General features: G+C 40.7%; 1 protein-coding gene across 2 annotated transcripts; it reads right to left on the bottom strand.

Annotated features, from left to right (window-relative positions):
• Window positions 1–89: 89 nt before the first annotated feature.
• On the bottom strand, window positions 90–26,382 carry LOC121608749 (clathrin heavy chain 1). 2 transcript variants are annotated; one of them, XM_041940079.1, is made up of 33 exons: window positions 26,070–26,382; window positions 23,773–23,980; window positions 23,327–23,329; window positions 20,063–20,331; window positions 19,487–19,648; window positions 19,162–19,275; window positions 18,827–19,000; window positions 16,820–17,017; window positions 16,256–16,456; window positions 15,529–15,681; window positions 15,226–15,348; window positions 14,769–14,906; window positions 14,279–14,443; window positions 13,929–14,109; window positions 13,672–13,835; window positions 13,431–13,556; window positions 13,168–13,310; window positions 12,112–12,346; window positions 11,818–11,940; window positions 11,464–11,609; window positions 11,171–11,354; window positions 10,891–11,083; window positions 10,552–10,709; window positions 9,868–10,032; window positions 9,575–9,682; window positions 9,189–9,356; window positions 7,989–8,138; window positions 7,703–7,834; window positions 7,371–7,481; window positions 7,076–7,246; window positions 6,686–6,907; window positions 1,952–2,027; window positions 90–1,794 (listed from the first exon to the last, which is right to left on the bottom strand). In XM_041940079.1, exons 1-33 carry the CDS (start codon window positions 26,109–26,111, stop codon window positions 1,664–1,666), a joined length of 5,037 nt encoding a protein of 1,678 aa, XP_041796013.1. In that variant the 5' UTR covers window positions 26,112–26,382; the 3' UTR covers window positions 90–1,663. The 2 variants fall into 2 exon arrangements, with proteins under 2 accessions (XP_041796013.1, XP_041796014.1); XM_041940080.1 differs by lacking the exon at window positions 23,327–23,329.
• Between the last annotated feature and the right edge of the window lie 333 nt (window positions 26,383–26,715).

The raw sequence follows: 26,715 nt of genomic DNA, 5'->3' as shown, positions 1-26,715 counted from the left end.
AACATTTAATGTAGCTTGAACATACGTAAGAATGTACCAATAAAGGTTTCTACAGCCACTTTATTTTTGATCACTGGTATGTGCACGTTTTACAAGCTTTTGTTTTAGGATGGCTCTTTGAATGGATGCATATTTGAGACATCACCACTTCCTCTCACACACTGACTCCACCAGAGACTGGGTACAATTTTGAGTTTTTATTTAGGCTAGTATTTCCCTTTCAGGTGAGTCATATTCTTCCACTTATCAATGACAGATCCCCTTTATTACTAATATGCATGACAACAGAAAGGAATTCAACTTATGTTAGGGTTAGGATGACACTTTACACACACAGCTTAAAGCATGTAAGGAAGTTAAGTACATCAAGGTAAATACAGGCTCTTATTTCAGACCATTCTTGACAAAGAACTGGATGTACTGAGACCTAATTTCTTCATCATAACCATCTAAACACACAACCTACAGGAGTGTTTATGGATCTAATCAAGTTGTCTTTAGGACACCAAAGATTCCACTGGCCCGTCTTCTTCTGCCTCCTTATTTGTTCTTGCCATTAAGCATTGACGAAGGAGGAAACAGGACAGGAGAGCAGGTGGAGGACAGATGGGTGGGGTCTCCATCTAAAAGTTTTCAATTCGTCATGTTCACATCTGTACACGCAAAAAAAGTAATGGTGACCGAGGGAAACAGCACAACACCTGGCATACACGGACCTCAGCATGAGGAGGGTTCAGAGTAAATACACACACACGGTACGGTTAAGGGTTAAGGGCCCTGGGGTTTGGTAGCCGTGGTCCCGTCCTTGCACATACACAGATACAGTCTCACACAAGCACTGTACACGGCACAAGAGGTCACCTAAATACATGGAGCCAATGAGGGAGAGCTAACACCTAGGAGGGTGGATTGAATAGCCCAGTACAGGCTGAGAGGGGTTTAAAATTCTTATTTAGACCATCAGGTCACTCTCACACACAAACACACACTCATTCACACAGTGACATACGTCTGTATGCATTTAAAACTCCATAAAGCTACACGCCTGTGCAGAATATACTATCATCACTTAGTGTTGCTAGCTATAGCCATTGAAATGGCAATATATGTTCAAATATTATATGTAACCTTTTTTTCCTCAGAATATACAATGATGAAATGCATTATACAGACAAACAAGACAATGTAAGCTGTTCACATGTTCCGTACATCAAAAGTAAGAGCTTCTCTACATTAATTTCTTCACGAGTGCAAAATCCAATGCTCCTCCACCTACTTCAAAGGTTCATTGCTGAGCTTTAACAAGTCCACTTCTGCACAAACCATAAACCAATTAAAAAAACATGACATTAACATCAACACAAAAATAATTCTAAATAAGTAGTCATAAATATGGAATGTGAAAAACAAACAAACATGTGGTCCAATTTCTTTTCAAACAATACAAATAAAAGTCCTTCAATGCAGTTAAATGTTTTCTCTTCTAACAGGACAACGTAATAAAAAAATAGTACTCAAAATGAGAGTGGGCTGTTGCTTGCTTGTGGCCCCTGTTGTGAGTAGAAGACCATGGGAAGCTGGTGAGGAACACAAAGAGAGAATGACAGATGGAGGGAAGGTGTCGGGTTAAGTCGTGATGGGGGTCGTTGGAGTTGGTGGGTGTTCACATGCCATAACCGAAGCTGGGCTGTGGCGGCTGGCCGTAGCCTGGTGCTGCTGTGTAGCCGTAGCCGTAGGGCTGCTGAGGAGGAACGGCCACGTTGGGCCCTGCTGTGAGCATGAGCTGGGGTGTGCCTGCAACACAAACATCAGAATAAGTTGTTAGAAGAGCATGGCTGTGGTCATATTCTCAAAATATTCTCCACTTTTCCTTTAAACATCCTCAAAACTGGTGAGGGCTGGATTACACTAACACTAACATTATCATCTGTGTGAGTGTGGTTTTTTTTACCGTAAACAATGGGTTGAGACTCTGTAGCCTGCTCCTCCTGTTTCCTCAGAGACTCAGAGGCTTCGAGTTTGTCCACCTGTGTAAAACACAACAACAACGACAGTGTCAGAACTCAGTTACACTGCGGCCGATGGGGCTCGTGAAGAGCAAGGGCTGAGGCGCCGGGTTTGTAAAAACTGACCTCTGGGGCATTTCACTGGCTGACGGATGGGACCATTCCTGACAGGCGAAGACGAATACAGTCCAGATTTAAATAAAAAACAGGCTGCAGGACGCAGGCCTTGCTAATGTGTTGGAGGCCCTCTAGAAGGCAACAGGTGTAACTGCATCTGGAGAGCTACTGGCTACTCTATCGAACTTGGCTACAGCAGTCTGTCAGATAGACATCGACTTCTTTGTGGAAAGTATTAGGGATTAGGAGGGGAGACAAAGACAAACAGCTACTGGGCAATAATGGTCCCACCATCCAGCCATCCAAATCATCTACTCTACCATGTTGGAAATATGGAGTATGTAGAGAACCAACCCCTCACCAGTATAAACAGCTGTACAAAAACCTACATTCATGTTTTTCACGTAACAGTTTGTCCGTCCCTTAGCAGAATATCAACACGTTTTGCACATCTTTGTATTAAAGACAGAGAAGCAGACCAAGTCACAGCTTAGTTAGCCTTCAGTAGCGTTTCTGTCTGTATTATAATACATTTTCCAGCTGTTACTATGAACCTAACAGAGGCAGAGACTTGATTCTGAAAAACTGAGCTCTAAAGATAATAAAATACAGTTACTAAGTAAGACTTAACTGAGAAAAAGCTTCATGTCCCTGTGTTTACGCTCACTTGTCTGTAGACTGCTGTGTGCCATCCAGAAACATGTATGCACACTTACTTCACTCTGTCCTTAGACATTCATGGGACAGGCGTAAAAATGCTCTTCACGAGGATCCTTTATAGCTTTTTGTGGTCAATAAGGAATAAACAAGAATTTATATGTTTATTTGAAATGCACTGAGTTTCCTTCTACAGTATAGTGCAAATAATTAATGCTGAAAATACGGCTGCATCTAATAACTATTTTCATTATTGATTAATCTGCTTAATTACTTGATCAGAGAAAAATGTCCACCGAGTGGAGGGGATGTCATCAAAAGGCTTGTTTTGTCCAAGCAACAGTCCAAAACCTTGAGATATTAAATGTATTGCCACATATTTGCAGGTTAGAATAAGCACTGACAAATTTGTTGTTCTTTTATTTACCTATTCTGTCATTTTCAAGTTTGAACATTTCCAGAGGCATGTCCCTGGCCTTCACACATGGCCCAGTTAAGTCACTGCCTGCCTGCCAACAGCTACAAGAAGCATGTAGCAGCCTTGAGACTCAATTTGCTAAAACTTCCTGGACTTTAATTGGTGCTTCAGCACTTGTTGAGCAGAGCAGAAGAAGACAATGGCGGGGAAAGGACAAAAGATAGAGCTAAAACAACTTAGAGAATGAAGCAGGCAGCAAAAAGCTTCAGGTATTACCCCCAGCTATGACAGTGTGCATCTTCAATACCAATAAAAGTCAGTGAAGGACAATGCTACATGATGTAACAGCATAGCTTCCATCTCATGGTGGATTTGGGTTCAGTTCTCTACATACTGTCTGGTTTACTACTACAGTCAGTCAGTCTGGTTAAGCAGGCTGTTTCAAGAAAAGACAAGCTGTTGTTTTGTTTCAGAAGAGAAGGGTTGAGAGACATGCTGAAGCGGCAGTTTTGTTATTTTCTTCTTGAAGAGTGCATGAGAAAGAAAGACGGAGAAGCAGAGAGTATAGTGGAGGGAGTGTGAAAGAGGGTGGAGGGGATGGTTTTGTACAGCCAGTTCAAGTTTCCAGAAGCGGGCACAGCCAACAACGATGTCTCCTAGCCTGGCCTGAGTGCTGCTGATGCTACCAAGGGAAGGGGAAATGCATGCTTGTTGCTCTACATGTAGTTTTTCCCCAGAGAACACACCCAAACTACAGATTATATGCTCTCATAAACTCATCTTGTTTGTCACTTGAAGAGACCACACTTTACAGTAGTGAAGAATACTCAGACATATAGTGTAGGAAAATACCTCCCTCTTGAATGCTGCTTGGTTTTTATAGCACTGACATAAATTCAGTAGTACAGACAGACATGGAGAAAATAATAGAGAGGTCTCTGAAAGAATGGTCACTTCACTTACATAATGCCTCACTGGCTTATCTATTACTGAAATTAGGTGTTACACTGCAGTCTATGCTACTGCACTGCTATCCACATGCAGACATAAATATGCCCTCACAACATGATGATATATTACGCCAGGATAATGTCCAGCAGCAGCCTGCAGCTGAGTGGTGTTACAAGACGATTGAACATTAAAACTGATCTACAAGTCTGTGAGAAAAGGACCTGACCACAGCAGGTGGAGTATTTATCCAGAGTAGCGCTCTTCACCCACACCTATGGAGAGCTGATGGGTTTGCTGGTTTAAGTGCGTGGCTTGGTGTGTTTGAGGAGAACGGCTGTCATGGGGCATATTTGATAGAAAAGGGGGGACACTCGTATTGACAGACCCACAGAGAATTAGCACCGGACTCTGCAGTTGGCCCCAGCTCTTCATAGCATCTGTAAACTTAGTGCTTCGGTTCACTCTCACTGCTCTCAAAGTGTCGTCGTCGGCTGCAGCAGGCAGCTGTTTTCAGAGAAAAATCTCTCGTCTAGTCAAGCTTAAAAGACAATAGCAGGTTAGGGTTGTATTTATGGTTTGTTTCCTGCTGACAAAAAATACATTTTACCGGTGTCAGTGAGGCTTAGAACAACAAAAAAAAAGTCTAAGGCTAATGCTCTGAACTGTAATCCTGCCAATTAAAAGTAGTATTTAGTCAAACCAGAACATAGATCCTGAGTCAACGCTGGCTAGCTTTAGTTAGGATCAGACGTAAAGGCATTGACACGTCCCGAGAAAATCTGACATCCCTGACAGCAACGTGTCACCACTTTAACAAAAACACAAGTTTACAGTGATCTCATAAGATCTCCCAGTAGGTGAATCCATCAGCAATAATTAGTGGTGACTTTGACTAATGCAGAGGAGGAAAATAATCTAAAGTCTTGAACACATTGGAATAAAAGACCTCCGCTTGGAGTTTTTTGTCCCTTCCAATATCAATAATTGGTTTTTAGGTGACTCTCTTTGATCCAGAGCCATCACTGACACCAGTAAACCTAGCAGAGCCCTGAGGGATGGGTGTGAAGAGCCCCACTCTGAAGTCTTGTGGGTTGGTAGGTGGTCTAGTGGAGATGTGGAGTTTACAATCAGAAGCAGCAGAGTGACATGGGGGGAGGGGAGGGGATGGGGTCATGCAGTTTCTGCTAATTTTACTCCTCCAAACTACAGGCTACAGGACAGGGGAGAGGGGTCAAAAAGAATGATTAGAAAATGGATTCGACTTTCACCTTTTCCTTTATCGCATCAACCTGGAAAGGAAATTCAGAGAGGCAACTTAAGGAGGAAAAAAAAACAAATGGAAGTCTCCCAAAATAGAAATCGACAGAGAGAAAAGAGCAAACAGGCGATTTGTCACAAACACAAAAATCCTGATAGAGAGAGAGAGATGCGGGTAATAACACCACTTTTGATACAAATGCAGACTTGAGATCACTTTGGTACTGTGAATGTTCCCCTTGTTGCTTACAACAGTGTAAAAAATAAAACACAGATGTTGCCTAATAGGGACTACAGTATGTTTTAACACTTAAACAAGGTTTAGAAATAATGTTGAGTGTTTAATATATAATGCAAAGACTTGAAAATGACTTATTGTCACTATACAAAGAATTCTTTATTTCAGCTGCTTAAGTAAACAACTGGTGGGGTTTGCCACAACAAGCACCAACAAGTAGTCAGCCACAAGAAGACTAACTACATGACAGCTGAAATGACAAACTGCATTTTTTTTGATGTAGTAAAATCCACCAACTTGACATTTCAAGTTTGGCAAATAAATGCAACAAATTTTACAAATGCTCCCCTCAGGTCTACTATCTGTTATGAAAGCAATAGGTGGGTCATATTTTTTGCCATGTAACAGAGATAAATGGCATGACGAGCGACACAGCAGTTATGAATCTCCTCCAGAACACATTTGTATGGAAAAGTAGCTTGAATGGATGGAAACTCAAATGAAAAGGAAAACACCAGTGATGACACATGACAGAAGCATAGGAAGATGAGCATGAATGGAGGAAAGAAAAGGCCATACTGGGGGCTTCGTCTTTGATATGGTCTGGGGGTAAACTGTGTGACACTGCCTACAGCTGTATAGTATTTGCAAACACATTTTAGCAGCTGCTTCTATTTAGGTCTCAGGTGGCTGGAAATACCAGACAGCAAATAGGGAAAGAATAAAGATTTAATTGAATATTAAGTTTCTTTCTGTGGTACACCCACCTGAGCAGGTCTCACAAACAATAGAAAGGTGGGTCTCCACAGATACATACAGGTTTACAAATACTATTCCAGAAGTATCAACACCTAACAGCATCATAGAAATAAAAAACACAGTGAACACGAAGTCTTGCCCCTCTACCTTCAAATGACCTCTTTTCGCTGTAGTTACTTTAGGTTTGCTAGGATTTTGCCTTTTCTTTTAAGAAATCTTCCCATAAAGCCATATATCTTATCCTGATACACTGCACACACTGGTTACCTCTGGCCAACCCACCTTAGAGAGGTACTCCCTCATGACCTGGATGAAGTATGGCATGGAGAAGTCCATGATGTTGTGTCGCCATGCGGTCTCCAGCACCACGTCGGGCCGCAGCAGGTCGTAGCAGGTGAATAGGCAGGCTGCAAAACACTCCTTCTTGTCTTCCTTCAGGAACCAAGCAAGAAGCTCCTCTGCCAGCTCGATGTCTTTGGACTCAGATGCGTACTGCATAGCATCCTGCAGAGAAGACAGCGACAATACATTGGCATGGGGAAAGGTGTTCACATCTGCAATTCAATTTGCATAGCAAAACCAATTCACATGGGTTTCAGGGCCTTGGTTTACATTATTTGGAAGAAGTGGAGTATTTACTGAAAGCTAGTATTTGTTTTAGTGATCATGCACCTTGTAGAGCTTGTCCTTCTTGCAGAGCTCGACACTCTGTTTCCAGCGGTTGTTGCCCTTGAAAAGGTAGGCTGCGATCCTCCTAAACTCGATCAACTCGTGCTTCTCCAGGCCCTGGGCCAGTGAGATGTTGTCAAAGTTGTCATAGGCATCAATGGAAGTGCGCAGTGCCTGGATAAGAGAGAGAGGGGATACAACTGAAAATGCAACTCTGTGAAAACATTTATTCTACTGGTAAGAAATTAGAAAACTTTGGACACTATCTGTTAAAATACACAGTGTTAAAATATCATACCGCATAGTCTTCCTCAATGATGAAGAGGTTGTTTAGTGCCTCATTCACTGACTTGTTGTTGTGGTTCTGGACAGACCTTAGGTATGGTTTCACCAGAGGAAGCTGTTTCACCTAAACAAAGAATCAGAAAAAAGATCAATGTCTATTTTCATGTAAACTCTTATTAAACTGCATGTTGTTTTCACAGGTCACCATCTCACAGCACCTCTATCGACAACTTAATACAAGTGAGTCACAATAGCATTCATTTCTATCATATCATTTTTAGAAGGTATTTCGTAATTAAACACAATTAAACACCTGGAGAATTGTTTACAGAAAGCAATAATGACCTTGCTGAAGAAGTTGACGGCACGTGTGTGGTCCAGTCTTGGAGAGAGGACGATGAGCAGGTCATTCAGTAACAATGGTTTGAACTCCAGGTAAAAGTGGATGGCCTTGTAATACAGCTCCACATTGGCCACCTACAATGAAAAACACAGATATACTCAATTGATCATCAATAAATAATTTCTACCACAATTAAAGGTCATTGTTGTGCTTGGGCCCTCACTAGTAGAATCTCTTACCATAATGATAACTAACACCACTAACCGATTTGTCTTTTCTTTTTCTTACCTTGGTGACAATGTCTTTGAACTGGCCCTCCTTCCACGCGTCAGATGGGTGGTTCATCATGGTGATGATGGCGTTGTCATACTCCTCGTACTTGTCGTAGAGGAACACCAGCTCTGCCCAGAGGTGGGCCTGCTCTGCTGCCCTGAGAACCTGATACAAAAACACACACAACAGGAATTGATTATTATTTATTTATTACAGCTGCTTCTACAATGGTGCATATGATTGTTCAGGATTGTTATATGTACACTGTATTCCAAATTATTATGCACATGCCATTGTTGTTTGTCTTTCCTAAAGAGCCAATACGATTAAGGCTGTTTTATCCTCAACAATTATAAAATAATGTGGATATTATTACAGGCAAAACTACGAATGATCAAAAAAGCTTTTTTAATATTTTGAAAAGGAATCAAACTACATTGTTCAAAATGATTAACGCAGGTTCAAAACATTCACAAGGTCATAATAAATTCAAAACAAAAAATCTGTTATATTTGTTGCATGAAATGTTGAGTAAGGTACTCCACATATTCTGCAGGGGTTATACTGAGATCTCCCCTAAAAGAGACCCACCTCCTCTCTTCCCAGTATTCCTGGCCAAAACATCATCCCACCACCTCTTTGCTTTGCTCTCGTTGGAATGCGGTAGTACCAAAGCACTCATCAGTGAAAACCGTTTGAAAATGACTCTTTATCCATTTCTGAGCCCACTGCAAACATTTATCTTTGGGAGCATTGGTTAGAGGAGGCTGAAATACAGCTTTACGCACACCTGCAAGCATCTGGAGGAATCTGCATCGAGAGGTTCTTTGGACTCCAGAAAGAAACCAGCAGCTTCAAATATCTGTTTGAACAGGCTTTTTTTATCGTTGCCCTTTTAACACTATTAATTTGCCTATCAGAGACTTCCCTTAAAAGCCTTTATCTCAACAAATTTGTCTGTGTTCTGAATCACATACAAATCTTTTTAACAGTTCAATAATCTGTTTTTGGTTGTCGATGTTTGTTTTCATGCTTTTTGCAAGGCAGTGCACGGTGCAAAATAGGACAAATAAAAACAGCCAAACACTTTCATTGAAAAACTAAAAACTAAGTGACCTGCAATCCTACTGATATGTCACCTGCATAACGATTTGGAACACAGTGTATATGTTGTAAAGTTGATAATTAATCATGCTTTGTTTGAAGTTGCCTTACCTTAGGAATATTGACACGAGACCAGAAGAGCTCCAGGTGCTCCCTCATCTTCTGGGGCTTGAATTTGGAGTAGAGGATGGCCAGCTCAGTGAACATACCCATGTGAGCACGCTCCAGACCGAGGGCGGCCTCCAGCATGGTGATCAACTCCTCAAAATAACCGCGGTCCTGGAGGGTACAGAGACACTTAATGACACTAGCCATAACCCTTTAAACCATACAATACAAACAGAATACAAAAGACATTTGGCATTTAAGTGCAAAGCAAGGCCAACACAAAACCATACTGTATGTGCACAAAAGGATGATTGCAGATAGTATATGTGCTCAGTTACCCAGCATTCATAGTATATTTAAAAGGTAAGATTTACACTGGTCCCAGTTACCTGGTAGTAGTTGATGAGTTCTTCCAGTTCATCGGCATGGACGACAATATGCAGGCCACACATTTGGGCAAGACGGAACTCTTTTCCATCTACACATGCAAAACACACCTGGAAGAGAAGAGGAGCAAATCAAGCAATGAGTTTAAGTACACTGCCCACAGGCACTGTAGGACAGCTTAGTGGCAGATAGAGAAGACTGAAACGCTTCATTTGACTCTATACTCTTCAAAGAACGGAAGGTTACAGAAGAAAGAAGTACAGACTTTAAAATGAGCTGTATCATCATTCCTTACCTCCTTCCAGGTGCGGGTGCTGTTGGCCTTGCGAGCTCCGTCCACAGCTGCCTGGTACTCTCCCAGGTGCACCAGAGTGGAGGCCAGACGACCGAAGTTGGACACGTTGTTGTAAAGCAGCTTGGCTGCCTCGTACATCTTGTCATCATAGCAACGGTCACCCACCTGAAGAAAAATTGACAAAGAACAAAAAAAGATCAGTAAAGTAGCAACAAACAGTAAAAAGAGACTTAAGTGGTACAAACTGTGTAGAGCTGACTTTTTTTTTTACATTCACACAAAACCCTCAATTTGAATAAAGTGATTCATCATATAAAATGAGTTAGTCATTTTTCTTTTTTTTTTTTTTTTACAATAAACTTTGATTTGGACTTTACAATGCTCTGGGGCTACTGGGATTGGATTGCAGCCCATACTGGACTCTAATCCTCCACTTTAGTATGACATGATGAATATTAGAGTAGCAGAAGCTTTATCTGCAATTGTGCAGAAATATCTGGTTTCTACAAAATGGACAGACAGAAAAGAGAAAACAAAATGCTGCTTAGCATTAGAATTCAAACGTTAGTATTACGAATAAAGCTTCAAGGCCTTGAACTATTCGAAAGCCCTACAACTGTGAGTAGTGAACTGTGTCCAACTCTCAACTGTGTGTTGCATGTCTCTGTGCTTCCCAGGACCTACTTGCTGAATGTGAGCATTATTGGGCCCGTTGATGAACTCTTCAAGCTCAGCCAGGCGGTTGGTCTTGGCCAGTGCAAAGATCAACTCTGTTTCAACGTATGACTCGCGGGCCTTCTTACGGGCCATCTGCAGAAACTTCACCAGGTCCTCCCAGTTCCCTGTACATGACAATCAACTCTGATAAGTTTCATACACACATCTATCTATTGTATATTTACCAAAACACTACTAAAGTGTCTTCATGAAATAAAACAATAAATGACAAAGCACCCTGAACTCAGCATTTATCCAAAATACTTCAGATCAAAGCATCAAATGAGCTAATAAAGTTCATCTTACCACTTTGGGCTGCAGCTTGTCCCACCTCCATGTAAGCAGAGGGGTCATCAGCCTTGATGTAAGAGTCAATGGCTTCTTTGACCAGGCCCTTCTGAAGCTGGGCCTTTGCTAGCTGACTCCACACTGGTGGCTCATTGCACCGCTCAGCAAACTCATAAGCTCTGTCCAGGTTACCGATGTGCTCAATCAGAACCTGGAAAAATTGAGAGCACAGATCATATCAGATCACGTTACATCAACTTTAATAACACAATTCTGGTGGCCATAGTAATTAACTGACCTGCACAGCAGAGGTGTTGACATCAAATTTTCTAAAAATAGCAAAGGCTTCCTCAAACAGCTCATTGCTGATGGCAATATTTGCAATGTCTGGGGCATCGTAGTTGTCAAGACGGTTGATGTACTCCATAACGCGTGTCCGATCAGCTTTAATGGCTGTCAGGATGAGCAGATTTTGGAGGTTTCTAGAAAAAAATACAACAACAAAGGACAGTCTCAATGATTTTCTACGTATATCTTGGAATCAGAACCTTAAACATTTTGGATGTACAGGTAATGTCAAGCCTCTCTCACCTGTGCTCGCTAAAGACAGAGTTGTCCAGGACAATCTTCTCCAGAAGCTCGATGAGCTCATTGGGAAGGTCAGCGGTCATGAAGGCCTTGACTGTGACAGACACCTCCTCTGGATCCTGGGTCTCAGACAAAGCTGTCTGGACAACCTGTAGCAACAGATGTGATGTATTATAGCTGATGTTTTAAGCAAAGGTAAAAAAAAAATAACCTAGATTACAATTTAACAATCCTATTGCCAAACTGGTAGATTGAAAGAAAAAAAAAACAAATTAGAAGACACAAATTGCGTAATGTTTCCAATTATAATAAATTGGTTAGTTATAAGTTTGTATCAGAGATGGCAAGGGGTCAGACCTGGTCGATGAGTGGTCTTCTATAATTGTTGGTCTCCAGCAGCACGCTTGCCCACAGTTCAGGGTTCTTGCGACGTACAAGGTAGCGTGACAAACTCTTGAATAGTGAGTTCTCATTGCAAACCTAATATACAAATAAAGTTAACATGAGAGACAACAACAGTTCAGAAATGTCATGAAAGTGATGTATGCACATCAGAACTAAAACATCAAACGTTAATTAACAAATTGAGCAACATGGCATGCATGATCGATTTTTGTCTTCAATGTAAGTACGATTTCAGATTAAACTCACGTGAATGAGTTCCTGGTCACACTGTCCTCTTTCATAGGCCACACAGGCCAGGTGGGGGTCTCTTTTCTCACAGTACTTGCCCACTACGCGGCTGTCGTAGTAGGGGTTCTCCCTCAGGAAGCGCTCAGGATTGTTGTTGCTGTCGATGTAGATCTTTGCCAGGGCGTTGTGGGTAGCGGGCTCCTCACATCCTTCATGAATACGAGCCTCCAGCCAGGGCAGAAGCAGTTTCAGTCTGGAGAAAGACACATGGTAAGGACTTCTCAGCACAAGGTTTGAAGATGAAAAACAACTGCAGACTCATGAGAAATTAGTCATGAGTCTCTAAAAAAAAGTGTTACCTAAGTAAACTAAGTATTACCACTCAGATACGCGTAGTGTAGCAGGACATAGCAATACACGCTTTGTCGGGCTTCGTTACCATCTGAGTGCATGTTGATTTCCTATAATTTGGTCTCACCCCTGTGTACAAAGAGAAGTTTGTCTTCAGGGCTTTCTGCTAGAAAGCCTTTTGGAAGACAGATGACACAGTATAAAGAGGGACAAAGCCCATGGAGGGACCAGGTTTTGTTGGGTGAATGGGTCAAACGCAGGACATTTAGTTGTACATATTGTCCAGTATGATGTATTGATGGTCAATTTGTGAGTTTACCAACAGTCATTTTAAAATCTACAGGAATTCCAGTTGTGTTTCCTGCATTGCCAGCAGTACAAGGAGCAATAATCTTCATATGTGCATCTTCATAAATCCATGATCACAAAAAAAATTACAATCAGGTATGAGATCTCTGTAGGCTTAATCACGGGGTAATGGCGAACATTAAGTTATTGAATAATTTTTAGAGTATGACTTTGCCAGTTTATCCAAAATGTGATGAGATTACTCAATGTGAGCCAACAAGAACCTATATCGGGCACACAACACTGTATGACTGCAGGAAGTAAGGCAGCGCCCCCAGGTGAAATACCAAGTTTTTAGGGAGCCCCATATAAGGCTAGGTTGTGAAGGTTTGACCCACCATTGTAATTCAGTTCGGTTAGTTCCTCTCTTCTTACCGATTTCTTTTCTCCACTTCAGCCACCAGTTCGTCTGTGGAGAACTGTCCTCTAACCACCATGATCAGGTTCTTAATCACATCCTCTGCACAGTCCACATCCAGTAACCCTCCAATGACTACAGGCAGACGGCTTGGGTTCACCTGAAATAAATGATAAATATTAAATTATTCATGGACAAATGCGCAATATACAATAATATAATAATATTTTATGGACATTACAAAAAACAGTTTCCATCAGGCTTGAAAGTAATGATGTACCTTCTGCACATAGATCTCAATGTATTTCTGCAGGCTGTTGCGGTACAGGTACAGGACCAGATCATGGACAAAATCAAAGCGGTCACACACAATGATCAAAGGCAGCTGGTCGGTCAGCTTGGCTTCCTGTTGAGAAAAATATGAAGCATTTTTATTGGCTAATAGATGCCTGTTTCGTTGAGTAATAGCCTTGGAAAAAGATTACTGAATTAAGTGTATTCTGCTCTGGTCCATTTCTGACCTTGAGGAAATTCTTCACACGCTCAGGGTCGTAGCAGTTACTCTCCCGGCAGATTCTCTCCACCTCTTTGATCTGGCCTGTCTTGCAGGCGGCCTGGATATATTTGAAGTGGACCTCTGGATCCTGGCTAAAGTTCACAATAGAACCCAAGAAGTAGAACAAACCTAAAAGACAAAAAGAGTCCAAATCAAGAGGAGAACTAACTAAATGAACAGGACAAGCACATTTGCTTGGCACTCTGTATGTTCCCAGCTTACCCTCGAAGCTCTTGAAGGACTCAAAAAGTTCAGTGAGAGACTGAGTACTGAGCTGCTCATGGTACTTGGAGGCGACCTGTACGCAGATCTGCAGGTTCTGGCGGATGTTTGCGGAGAGCATGGCCCTCAGACACTCCAGAGAGTCCTCCACTGACAAGGAGCCAAAGAAATTCACCAACCACTGCAGAGACAAAGAGAAAACAATCAGCAACACGAACGCAATGACAAAGCAATTAATCAAAACACATTAATATGTATTTTTCAAATGAGAACGTGTAGCAAACAGGATTAGTCATGTTGTATCATCAACTCTGTTCGTATTTTCCCATGTTCCCTGGTCTGTGTTGTACCTCTGGGTTGAGAAGGTGTGTGTGCACCACAGCGCGCTTTATGTCATACAGGTCAGTGTAATGCTCCAACGCCCTCTGCAGGAGACCAGCCTTTTCACACAGCTGCGCCACATGTGCACGATCATAGTGTGTGAACATCTGATTGCCCAGGATGGCATCTGCAACCTGCAAGACATGACACAGAGACAAAGTCATTTCAACTTTACTTGAAGCTTTCTTGACAAGAAACTTCGTAACAGGGGCAACAGGAAATTAAAAAAGGAAAGGAAGAAAAAACCTTATGGGGAGTTTTAAAAAGCATGATTCAAAAAACTGAAGTCATAAATTGAATGAATTTATAATCTGGACGAAAGTTGAATGTCAAACAATTAAAGATATACAATCATTAATCTGTAACTAAACGTGAGAATTGTGTTCATTTTAACATTTGGACTTCTGTCAACCCAAATTAACTGTGGCTTTCCATCTCAAGATCAGGACGTTTATGTACCTGTGGTGCATGGACCAAATTCATTTCCAGCAGGCGTGTCTGCAGTGGCCCTTCCATGGGTCTGTTGTTCTTCAGGGCATCTAGCAGGAAGGATGTGCACTGCTGGATCAGGTTGTACTCCATGAACACATCAACAATCTGGAGACACAAGAGACAGAAATTATCAAAGATGCCAAACTCCTCCTGGCTATTGGATGTAGGGCAGTAGCCTTTGCATAATTCTGTTTCTGCATCACTGATTTTCCGGTCATGAGGTTACTCTTCTAAGCTTTAGGCCAACACTGGTCCAGGTAGTGTAGGTGCAAGAAATGGGGAAAAGTGGACCTGCTAGAAGCTACTGCTGTACGCTGCATAAACCTCTTGATGAAAACCACCAGATGTAATAAAATCCATTTGTTATTTTTGACAATCTGGCATGTAGTTGCTTGTGTCATGATAACATGTTTTTTGTTTTTACCTGTGTAATATCAGCAAGTGGCTCTTCATCCTGAACCAGCATCTGTGAGAACTGAAGACCCTGCTCTGGACTGATCCGCATTACGTTCCTTAGCAAGAAGATCCAGTCTGGAGTATAGCCCACCTACGGGGAAAACAGATCTTAATAGGTCTACATCTGAGATTTGCCATAGCTACAATGCAATCATATAAAACACATAAATGATACAGTGGAACACAGGTTACAACATTGCATTTTGGAGAATAAGTACATAGTCTTATATTATATCACAAAAAACTCTGAATAGTAGGCATTGTCACAAACCTTCTTGGCATAGAGGACAATCTTCTGGAACTGCCCAGTCTCTGCAAAGCACTGAATGACCTTATTGGGGACGTTGGCTCTAAGGTAGACACTGAGGGCAAGAGTAGGGTCCACAGACTTCACCAAGTCTCCAAGCTCCTCAGAGCACTCCAGCTATAAACACACACACACACACACACACACACACACACACACACACACACACACACACACACACACAGAGGGCCATTGAAAACCAGTGTAGGGTTTATAAGTGATACAAGTACAGGAAAAAGCAATTAAGGAAACAGGAGAAGTAAATCAGAGAATCAAATGGGTGTACTTTAAACCTCTTTCAAGCAAACAAAATGACCAAACTGCCATTTATGTGTAATCCTCAAGCTTCACGACTTGCTGTGTTTCAAAGAACAGGGACAGACTGACTCTGAAATGAGTCATATTGAATAAAAGCACCATACTGGCTTACAACTGACTCCACTCCCACTATTTTACAAAAATGTTCTTACCTAAAATTTCCTGGTCAGTTCTTCCAAAAACAAAGATGATTCAGCAGCAGTGTAGTGGTATTTGTAGAAGTGGAGGAGCCACCTAACTGACTTTGGTGAATATTGTCTGATTGCAGGTATGTTTCTGGATATATATTTTTTCATGACACAATTGGTGAAAATAATTCTTGTAAAGGTAAGACAAAGCTTGTCCACTGCTAAACCACCTGCTGAACACATACCTTGTCCTCTTTCAACCATTTTTCTAACAGCTGCTTGCGGCCCTGCTGGAGGACTGGCCTGCACAGCTCCAAAGACTCGAACTTGTTAAGTTGGCCTTGGTCCAGCAAGATGCCAAAGTATTGGAGCAAAGGAGAGGTCTGGCCTGGTTGGGCTGGAACACTCTGAAACCGACGGATTGTGTCTGGGGTGCGCAAGATACCCTGGAGAAGAAAAATGGATGGACAGACAAAGTAATTAAGTGCCAGTGGGAAGATTCAGTGGGGTATGGTTACATTAGGTGAATATTAGTGACTGTAGTGAATTTAGATTAATAATGTCTTCCTTTCAGAAACTTCTCAGGCCATTGCAGTTACAATAAGGCAATCTGTCTAATTGCCTTTAAACTATTTTTAGTATGCAAATCAACACTTGTTCTACATATCCAGTACCTCTGGGTGTTTATTGTCACACTAAGCTACAGAAATCTGCTTAGTCCTAACAGTCTGAGCTTGTATTACTTGAAGTACGAGTAATGTCACGTTGCTTGACCCTGCTGTGAGTGCACAGTGGCACACTGGCAGTACCTTGGGTGCGTTGGCTGCCACCTTGGCAGCTTCTGAGTAATTCCCTGCTGCAAAAAGGGTGTTGAATTTGCGGGCAAACAGCTCCTCAGCACCGGCTAAGTTGTTGCGGACAGCCATGCGGAGAGCCAGATCTGGGTTCTGGAGCACATTAGTGATGTAGGGAATGATGTTTTCCTCTTCCACGCACACTGACAACACCTGGAGAAGTACATTTACATGTTTTATTGTCTGTACACAACAGAAGATATCTAATGGACAGGATTTATTCCTGGGTGTAAAATAATGCAATGTCCATGTTGCATTTTTATGAATTTTCTTCCTCAGTCCATTCAAAAAAGCAATTACCACAACAGTAAATGAACACATATGGTGACATAAACATACAAAGGGTGACATTCTTCACCTAGAACACCTGCAGTGATTCATCCTGGGTTAGCGCCCCACACACACTATACTTACACTATTTCATGCCAGTGAACACAAATACTAGCAATTATCTGCAACAACTGGACACTTTCCTGCATGAACAGTACACTTTGGAACGTTCTTTGTTCACACCTCCTTATGCAAAAATAGATTTAAGTGAATTATGTCCTAAGAAGTGTACTTGTCACATTCCTAAATTACAGATAGGGATTAGCCCATTGTTGCGTGTAGTGTTACATTTAGTGCATGTGTGTGTGTGTGTGTGTGTGTGTGTGCACACCCAACACACCGAGCTGTATATGGTAGACCTGCAGGTGAGAGCCAAGAGCAATAACAGGATTAGACTGTGTAGTTTGCCTAGCCAAGATTAGCCCTCCTGCTGTGACTGTCACATGCTGCCTGACACCGAAGATGCTGCAACAGCCTGTTATTTTCAGAGATTTCCTCAGTCAAGGTCACACGACAACACCCAAGGACCCACACTGATACAGTACACAAAAGGGCTGACATACTAGGAAAGTGAATCATCAGGAACAGTCTAGTATGCACATACACATACTGAGTCTCAAACTGGCACATATTTAGAAATAAACACCATGGATTTATACCTGTGTGCATACCTATGTTCGTCTTTTAGAAGATATTCATTATTCAGAACTTACTTAAAAAATTGTAAAACAATTTGAATTTTTTCACATTTTTTTAAAATGTGTATTGTAAGAAGTTCATAAGGGTTCTCAATGGTTACCTTTGTACCACATTTCATGCCTTGAGCAACATCCCAAATCAAAAATCAATAATCTTCAGTGATATATACGTCCAAGTTGTCAATTTGCAAAAATTCAGAAAAAAAAAAATGTATCATGAGGCTGGCTATTCCACAGACAATTATCAAGCAGATGATTCAGTGTCCCAACGGAGTGGGCTACATCATGTGATTCAACACTACATGAATCTTACAAACATTTGTCAGCCTGACACCTTCAGGGTTGTACAGTGTGACAAGAAGCCAATGACTTGAATCTGTTGCATTCTGCTAGAGAGCGAGAAAATCTTCTGGATTCTAGTTTTAGTTGTTACACAGCTTGTCATGTGTGTTAGTGTTAATCACTGATGAGGGAACAAAAACACTTTATAGATTTATACTATATGATCACTTTGAATTTAATATAACTAATATAGTATGTATGATGATATAATTTTACTAAGACATGTGCTACTGATTTGAAGTTTTATATGGATGTTTCAATGTTTTCAACATTTGATAAAGTTTAGTAATTCTAATTTATGTTTAATCTGAGAGCCCTACTTTGAAACAGAAATAATTTTGTGAAATTTGCAATATATCATAAACGTCAATAATTCAGTGTTTACGGCAGATAACTTGTATGTACGTGTATGATCGAATATGATCTTGATGAACATTAACCCATGTTATGTATGTGGTTGTTAAAGAATGTCCTTTTGCACTGTATGCAACATGGTGTCATTAATTAGGAAATTACATAACATTAATTTAAATGAATATTAAACACATTTTCACTCTATTAAATAGATGGGGTGCCGGTGTGTGCACATTACCTGTCCTTTCCTGTTCACTCCAATAATACCAGCAGTAGGCTCATGGGGCGCAGTGACAAAAATGGTCTCCCCACTAATCCTGTTCATGTAGATACAAGTTCCAGTCTCCAGGTCATAAAGGTGGATGTAGCCGTATTTGGTGATGAGGAAGACTACATCTTGCTTGGAACTGATCTAGATGTACAGAAAAAGAAATCTGGTTAGAAAATCTAAAGAATGAACAAAAAGATCATTATAAAAATGCCCCTCAGAAAGACACTGAACTCAAATGTTAAACGCTGCATGGCCCCAGTTCCATGTCATATATTTCAGGGGGTTCAGAAAAGCTTCTGTACCTGCATGGCTACAGGGAAGTCATTCTGGGCCTCTGGCGGAAAGAAAACATCCACAGCTTTCTTTGGAAATGGCTGGTTCCCAGTCGGTGGAGTCCCCACTTCAATGATATGCAGCTAGAAACGAAAAGACGTTGAAACAAAGGGAGACAAAGTCAGGTTACAAAGGTCTCTGGACAGTTTTTTTAAATGTGGTAATTTTGATTTGGATTCTACATACTACCAAACACTTGTTTATTATTGACCTCCATTTTTTAAATGAGTCACTCCTGGTTTCTACATTTTCATAGCTGTCAGCCTGAAACTTTGCAGTGCAAGTACATCTTACTTTTCCTCCTGCCTGTCCTCGCACAGCAAAGCAGAACAGAGTTGACTCTTCAGTGTTGCCCTCCATCTTGAACTGTGCAAAGCCAGCGGCATGCCCCTCGATGGGCTGAGACACCTTCCTGTCCACTGAGTATAGCTGCATGGCTCCAACAACACGGTTTTGCTAAAGTGGAGAGAAAGTTTGTTTAAAGCCCAAGATTCTTTAACACCTCTGCTTCCAGCATCACCAACAGTACTGAAATCAATGATAAAATCTTCTGTTTCAATACATAAACTTAATCTGCAATATCTAATATAAATGCATCTTCATGTCCGAGACAGTGAAGCATTTTTGTATTACACTTTATGGTGGATGAAACCACTGTACATGTAAGTGAGTAATTAATCACACAAAATGATTCCACTGCAGATTATTGGGCAAGTAAGACAATGTGTGACATTGTTAAACTGTGGTGCTGCTGTTCTCCAGTGCAATAACTATTTCCTGAAACTGAGACATACAATAGCATTTAGTAAATGTGTTAACAATTAAGATTAAACAGGTTTAAGCAACTCTTCAGCCACACAGTTTATTTACCTGTGCTGAAATGCCAATGAGCAGCAACCACTTCTGTTTGGCATCAGTGCGGTAGTTGATGATCTGGCAGCCTGCAAGGCTGGAGTGACGGTCAAAGACTTTGATTGGCTGAGAGTCACCCTCCATGCTCCAATGGTAGACTGCGTTGTCTGTGACCAGGGCAACAGTGTTGAGGGAGATCCATTTCCAGAAGGTCACGTCATCTGTCATAGTGTGAGCCTTCATTTTGCTCTTCATCTCAATGTTGAAGATCTGCAAGGTCTTTGCCGCTGAAAACATTAAGAGCTAAGGTTAACATAGTGTGACACAGATGAATGCTGTGACACTGCAAAACATCCTAATAATCATAATAATGCTCAGAAAAGTATTTAACAAAATCAGTCTAGTGACTAAAGCTACCACACACAACCCACAGCAGACTTTGGGAGTAAACATACCGTTTGGGCATAACAAACTCCAGTTGCTGTAAAAATGTTGGTAGTCAGGGTTTGGTTGGAGTAACACCAAAGGACCATACAAAAAGCCAGTACCAGTGTCAAAACAAGAGGCAAGACCAACAAAAGGGCAACCACTTAGGTGGTGGATCTGCATTCAGTTAGGTCTGATGCAATAAACTGTTAATGAGAAACCCATTCATATGAGGCTGAATATGCAAACCCCTTGTGGAAATGTGAACTGAAAATTTAAAACCATCTCGAAAACATACTTTAAAATTGAGAAACTCCAATAGACTAGACTGTGTTCAGACTGATATAAGCACTGCATCAAAAAATGTATCATAACTTTTGTCATAACATGAGGCACTGCACTGACCAAATAGGTGCAGGTGAAGATTCCAGGTAGATTTATTTTTGCAATGTGAACAAAGTATTGCAACTTTGCAATCATCGCAAGGGACATTAAACTGTCACTGTGATTATTTCCAAAGTAATAAAATCCTCTTTGGTAAGGCATAAAATGTTGTTCAGTGTTTTGGTGTCTGATTAGCCTTTAGACTTGTAGATCTATTACTTAAACTGGACTTTCTGGATCCAGTATCATTGTCTCAACAATGTTTTTTAATACAGTGCTATTTTAGGTCTGGACCCTCACTTACAGATAGGTATCACTATGGCTATGTTTTCTGTGCTTTTTAACTGCATCAGCAATGGCCTTCAGTGTTATTTTGATACAATGATTTAAATCTCAAATGATTTCTTCAGCGAAAACCACATCAATTAGCAACCAATGTCTGCCGAAATACACGGTGCACAGTGCAGTCAAAATGAGGTTTTATGGCCTGTGTCCAGCCCTCCGCCCCCACCACCTACTAGAGGAATGAAACTCCGAGCATGTTGCTTTTGCTCATAAGGGATTCACATCAAAATTTAATCCTAAAACAAGGGATATGGGAATTTGTGTTGGGTCTGAATGCAGATTAGCAAAAGAAGACCACAAAGCACACAAACAGATGTGATGATGGGAAAGATGCTGGACGGATGCACTCACACCCATTCTGTTTTTTTTTCCCCCTCCAGTTCAGTCTCACTGGAGGAAAGACACTGCAATTCTTTGGGTCCCAGCAATTAATTTCAGATTCAAACACAAGCCAAAAGGAGGAAAGTAATCAAAAGAAAGTCCATTTGTCTCCATCTCTACATTGTCCTGGGGCTGGCCAGTCGACACTTTATCTGAACGTTCAGTAGCACATTCATTTGATCCATCTGACTGGTGTCACAGGTTAATCCAAGATCATCATCAAAGATGACACTGCAACTCTACTTGTATATATGATAGTGCTTAACTACAGAATTATGTTGCATTAAATAAAAAACAAATTAAGCTTGCTCAGTGTCACCCTCTTGCTCGCCAACTCTCAAGTTTGCTTGCTCTTTCTCTTACTGGAAGCTGGAATAAACCCAGGCAAAGCAGAATATTAAGATGTGCACTTCAGTCTTATCTTTCATTGATAAATTATGTATAATTTCATGTATTTATTTATTGTCAGTATCTGTGCATCTCCCAGTGTTTTATTATGTGTTTTTGCCCATGTTGCCCTGTGCTTTGCTACATGCCACAGTGTCTTCCTTGATTGTACCACTGGGGGTGGCAAAATGGAACATTTTTTTATTCTCCATATCGTAACTAAACGGAAAATTTGGCACATAAAACCTTATTACATCAAAACTCTGACATCAGCTCAAGGTTAGATTAACATATACTTGAATGAAACAGAGAAACAAATATCGTCTACAAATCAGTATGAATGTACCAGCCTCTGCTGGCTGACATTATATATATGTATATGTATATATACATATACATATATATATAGGAATACATTTCATTATAACATCACAGGCCAGTAGCATACAATTCTTATGAGAATAAGAGCTACTTCCACAAGAAAGCCAGTGCATTATGGCCTACTATTTGTTTATGACTGGCCTAAATGTCACTGCTTGCTTCATTTTGCCTTTGTTTAAATGCTATATTTTTTCTGCATGTTTTAGCCCTTTAACATACATACATAATATACATTACTACCAACCATTTTCCAAGGCACATAATACTTTGCAACATTTCTGAATATTCAACTGATTTACTGTTAATGCCAGGGTGTGTTAGTCATTAATTTCTTAATTCAATCTTCTGGCAGAGATGGGTATTCTGTTATGTAGATGCCTTCAGGTTAAGACTGACAGTTTAAAACTGATTCAGGGTCTGTATTAGTGAACACTGGCACATTTTTTAATAATATATCAAGGTCTATACATTGTTTTTACACTACCTATGTTTGCCTTCAGGTTTGCAATGTGTATCTCAACTTTAGGAGGTTTTCACCACCAAGTCAATGGATACATTCAACTAAAATTCTGACCATAGACATACAGTCTGTGATAACCACAATAATGTTGTGCAGGATGTAATTAATTATGTTTCTGAAGCTAGTTTTTAGCCTTTATGTGCTTATGTTCATACCGTACCGAAGTAATTACAAAGTATAACTACATTCAAAAATATGAAGCACAGTATGTTCCAGAAAATGGTCAGCTGTAATATAAAATATATGTACAGCATAGCAAATGGGACAAACACACACACACACAAAAACATAGAAACGATAGTCCTGAAGCTGCTCTCTTAATTTTTTTATGCCCTGCCTGTGTTATCCTCATAAATTCAAGCATTCAAGGAAATTACTATCAGTACTGTGCAAACAATTCAAGACAGTGCATACAGGATTACACTTTGACAACTCATGATATGTAAAATTCAACTCACCGTCTGCAAACATAAGAAAGCAGTAGGAAATGAAAAAAGAGCAAAAACAAGCAAAATACACAAAGCATTCATGACAGCATGACATTTTACTACCACTGGTACCACGGCTACTTTTCCTAAAATATCAGCGTCTTGTACATTTACACTTGTTACACTACAATTTAGTTACTCAACCTTTTTGACAAACAGAAATGGGGTGGTCTACATGTGAACATCGAAATGAAAAGCAGACTGTGACAGCTATGTAACTGACTGACAACACAAACGAAATTTACACAAATGACCCAGTGTATTAGAAAAGCACCATAGTGTGGTACGTGAACAGACAAAACTTAACGGTTTACTTTTCAGTCTATGTGATTCCAGAAACCTAGTGCGCTCTTCTCTAGGTGGCACATAAAGCTATGTGCTAACAGTGCTAGATATGCATTTTTGCGAGAGCTTACCTTTAAGGGCAATAACTTTGCTGGCAGGGTTCATGATGGCGCTGTCTGCAGAGATGGGCCTGCGGATGGGATTGTTCGGGTCGGCCATATCAATGATGACAACCTGGGCCTGCTCACCCACTTTCTCCCTTATACAGATGAACTTGTCGGACTCCATGGTGAGAGTGCTGAATCCAATGTTGGCTGGGTTGATTCCCAGATTCTGGAGCTGAGATACGAATGCACAACCTGTTTTAATAACAGCCAATGGCCTACACAGCTTGCTACAAAAAATGCATAGTATAGTACAAGACCTCTTTGCATTGTAGTCCTTTCTGCAAAGATATCATATATGTAGGAGTCCTACAATCATCTCAAGTCAAGCTTTTTAAAAAAAATCACACAAATGATCAATCTCACTCCTTTAGGTGTCCCACAAGGCATAATTTCACCTTTTTAAAATTGTGGTGGTTACATTTGTTTTTTTACGATAAATATGAAAAGGCAACTTGTTCAAATTCCTGGCACAAGAGAACCTAAGTAACACAATCTTGATATTGGGGCTTTAAGTCTTAATAAATCTTACACGAGAGAGTAATTCAAAAATTCACCCCCTATGCAGTTGTTATGAATAGGGAAACTGGCAATAGAGACCAAAACCATACTTTATTTGTACCAGGCTGTTGGGCATTTTAATAAGGGGTCTTCCTTGGGAGCCAGCCTCAAGTGGCCATTCAGGGAACTGCAGTTTTTGGCACTTCCACATAGGCTTAATTTTTGAGGCCCGGAGGTTGCAGCTTGGTAAAAAGGTGCACAAAATCAAATGCATTATCATTACGAGTGTAGTGTTAATGGGTTCCCTCAACACTACAATGTTGGACTTTTAGGAACATGGGGGCTGTGCTGTTATAAGTATTATGTGCTGGACTGAGTTACAGTTCACTACAGCACCATCCTTCAAGTATAACCATTCTTGTTGACGAACATGTAACACAGACTTCAGTTTCTTAGGTATGCTTTGCTAAAACTAATAATTGTATTGTGTTGTACTAACAGGTGTCTCCATTAGTTTCTCCACCCCATTTCTATCAATGAGGGTAGGTTAGATAACAGAAACACCTCTCTGTATGATGCACTACGGTTCAGCAGCACCACAAACTGCAGCCTCCAAATGACCAAAAAGTTGAACCTCTCAAAGGGTTTCAATAGAAACTGACTTTATATTATGATTGATATATCATACTTTTATAACCTATGAATGTAGGATTTATTGAACGACTGTTGTATTAGGCAGCATTTGTTTTAGCTAGCTGTACTTAATTCACTGGCAAAGAAGTGTATATTGTACCTTGGATAACAGTCATCTAAGGTGCATTGTCATACCATGAAAACTGCCCCTAGTGGGGTTGAATCTTGAATTTAAGGTTTTAGTGACAACACTAAACACATTTTATAATCCAATACCTTTAGAAGATGTACCTGCTGAGCTTGAATTTGACTCAACTAGCTCTAATCCGTTCGCAGGTGTTCTAGAAAATGATGTGTGTATGTATGCGAGAGAGAGGAAATTGTTTTTTTTTTGACAGAATGGGTGACATTTTACAGTTATAACCCCCCTACAGAATAACCTTAAAGACTCCATTCAGTTGTAAAAATACCCTGTCGTACCATAACCTTATATTGTATGATGACGCGAAATGGTACAGGGTTCAGTCAGACTGCAGCTGACCACGGTTTCACAGCTACTAGTTAGCTTTGAGTCACCACAGACATTTCATTATCAGGTGTATTAAAACCTTAAAGGCTGCATCAAAACAGCCACCCCAGCGATAAACTTTGATGTAAGCCAGGTCGACGAATGAATGTCTTACATAGATACAATTAGATGACGTGACTCCCAACATCCCTCACGACACACAACCTGCAACTGTTAGCTAGCTAATGTAATAACGTTGGATATTAACTAACGTTAACCTAAATGCAGCCATACATTGTCAATAACGCAATAACTGGTCATTGAAGGTCAGCAAAAGTGCTTAATGTTAACTAGTTTATCCCCATGGTCGCCACTGACAGCTAACATCGGCTAACGTTGAGTCGGCTAGGCAACAGCATCACTGCAATGAATGAGCGTTGCTAGCCTGAAAAGCTAGTTGTTAGCTGCTGGCTAAACGGGGGAGGGGAGGTCATTCATTTGCTGCGGGTATTGACGTTTAACATTAGCTCAGCCAGCAAGCTGTCAAACGATGGTTATGCGGGGAAATCAACAATTAATGAGAATGTTGGTGTTTCTAAAGTTTTTACGTGTTCCCACATACCTGCAGGTGCTCCTGGAAGCGGATAGGTAGGATTTGAGCCATGGTGGTTTCCTTGAGCTTCTCCGGAGTCCTGAAATTCTAGCCGTGCAGCTAGCTAGCTAGGCAGTAGCACCGCGCTAGCTACGACCTCCTCACTGTATGTGTAGGTCGGAGCCAGTCAGTGAAAACAAAAAAGAAACACGATAAAACGTAATATGCAATGTTGTTAATCGTGTTTCCGAAATCTGGGATCAGTAGAAATGCTAAATATGTCCCCCTTCTGTGTGTGCTTTCTGCACTGCATCGATGGATAGCAGTGGCTACGGCTGATCTTCTGTCCAAAATCCGCAATGGCGGCGGAAACGGCTCAGAGCCTTCCCAATCCGGAAGCATCCAGGGAGCTCTGGAAGGACACTGGCTCTGGCCCTGTGTGTAGGACAGGCATTGAAAACTTGTTTTCATTTTTTATTTTAAATTTGAGCAAAATAACAATTTATCTATGTTTTCTATGTCTTATCTATGTTGATATTTTCACTATTCCGTGTAAGACCAACTCGCAATTTGCCCACGTAGGTCAGTTCCGTGACAAAATGTTTTTTTTTAAAATCAATGACAACATATTTTTTTTAAGTTTTAGTCCCATTACTTAAAATATTAGTTTAGAAAA

The sequence above is a fragment of the Chelmon rostratus genome, chromosome 7, assembly GCF_017976325.1.
Source record: "Chelmon rostratus isolate fCheRos1 chromosome 7, fCheRos1.pri, whole genome shotgun sequence".
Classification (NCBI taxonomy): domain Eukaryota; kingdom Metazoa; phylum Chordata; class Actinopteri; order Chaetodontiformes; family Chaetodontidae; genus Chelmon; species Chelmon rostratus.
Note: the sequence above shows the minus strand (reverse complement) of the source record. Positions and strands in the feature narration are given on the sequence as shown.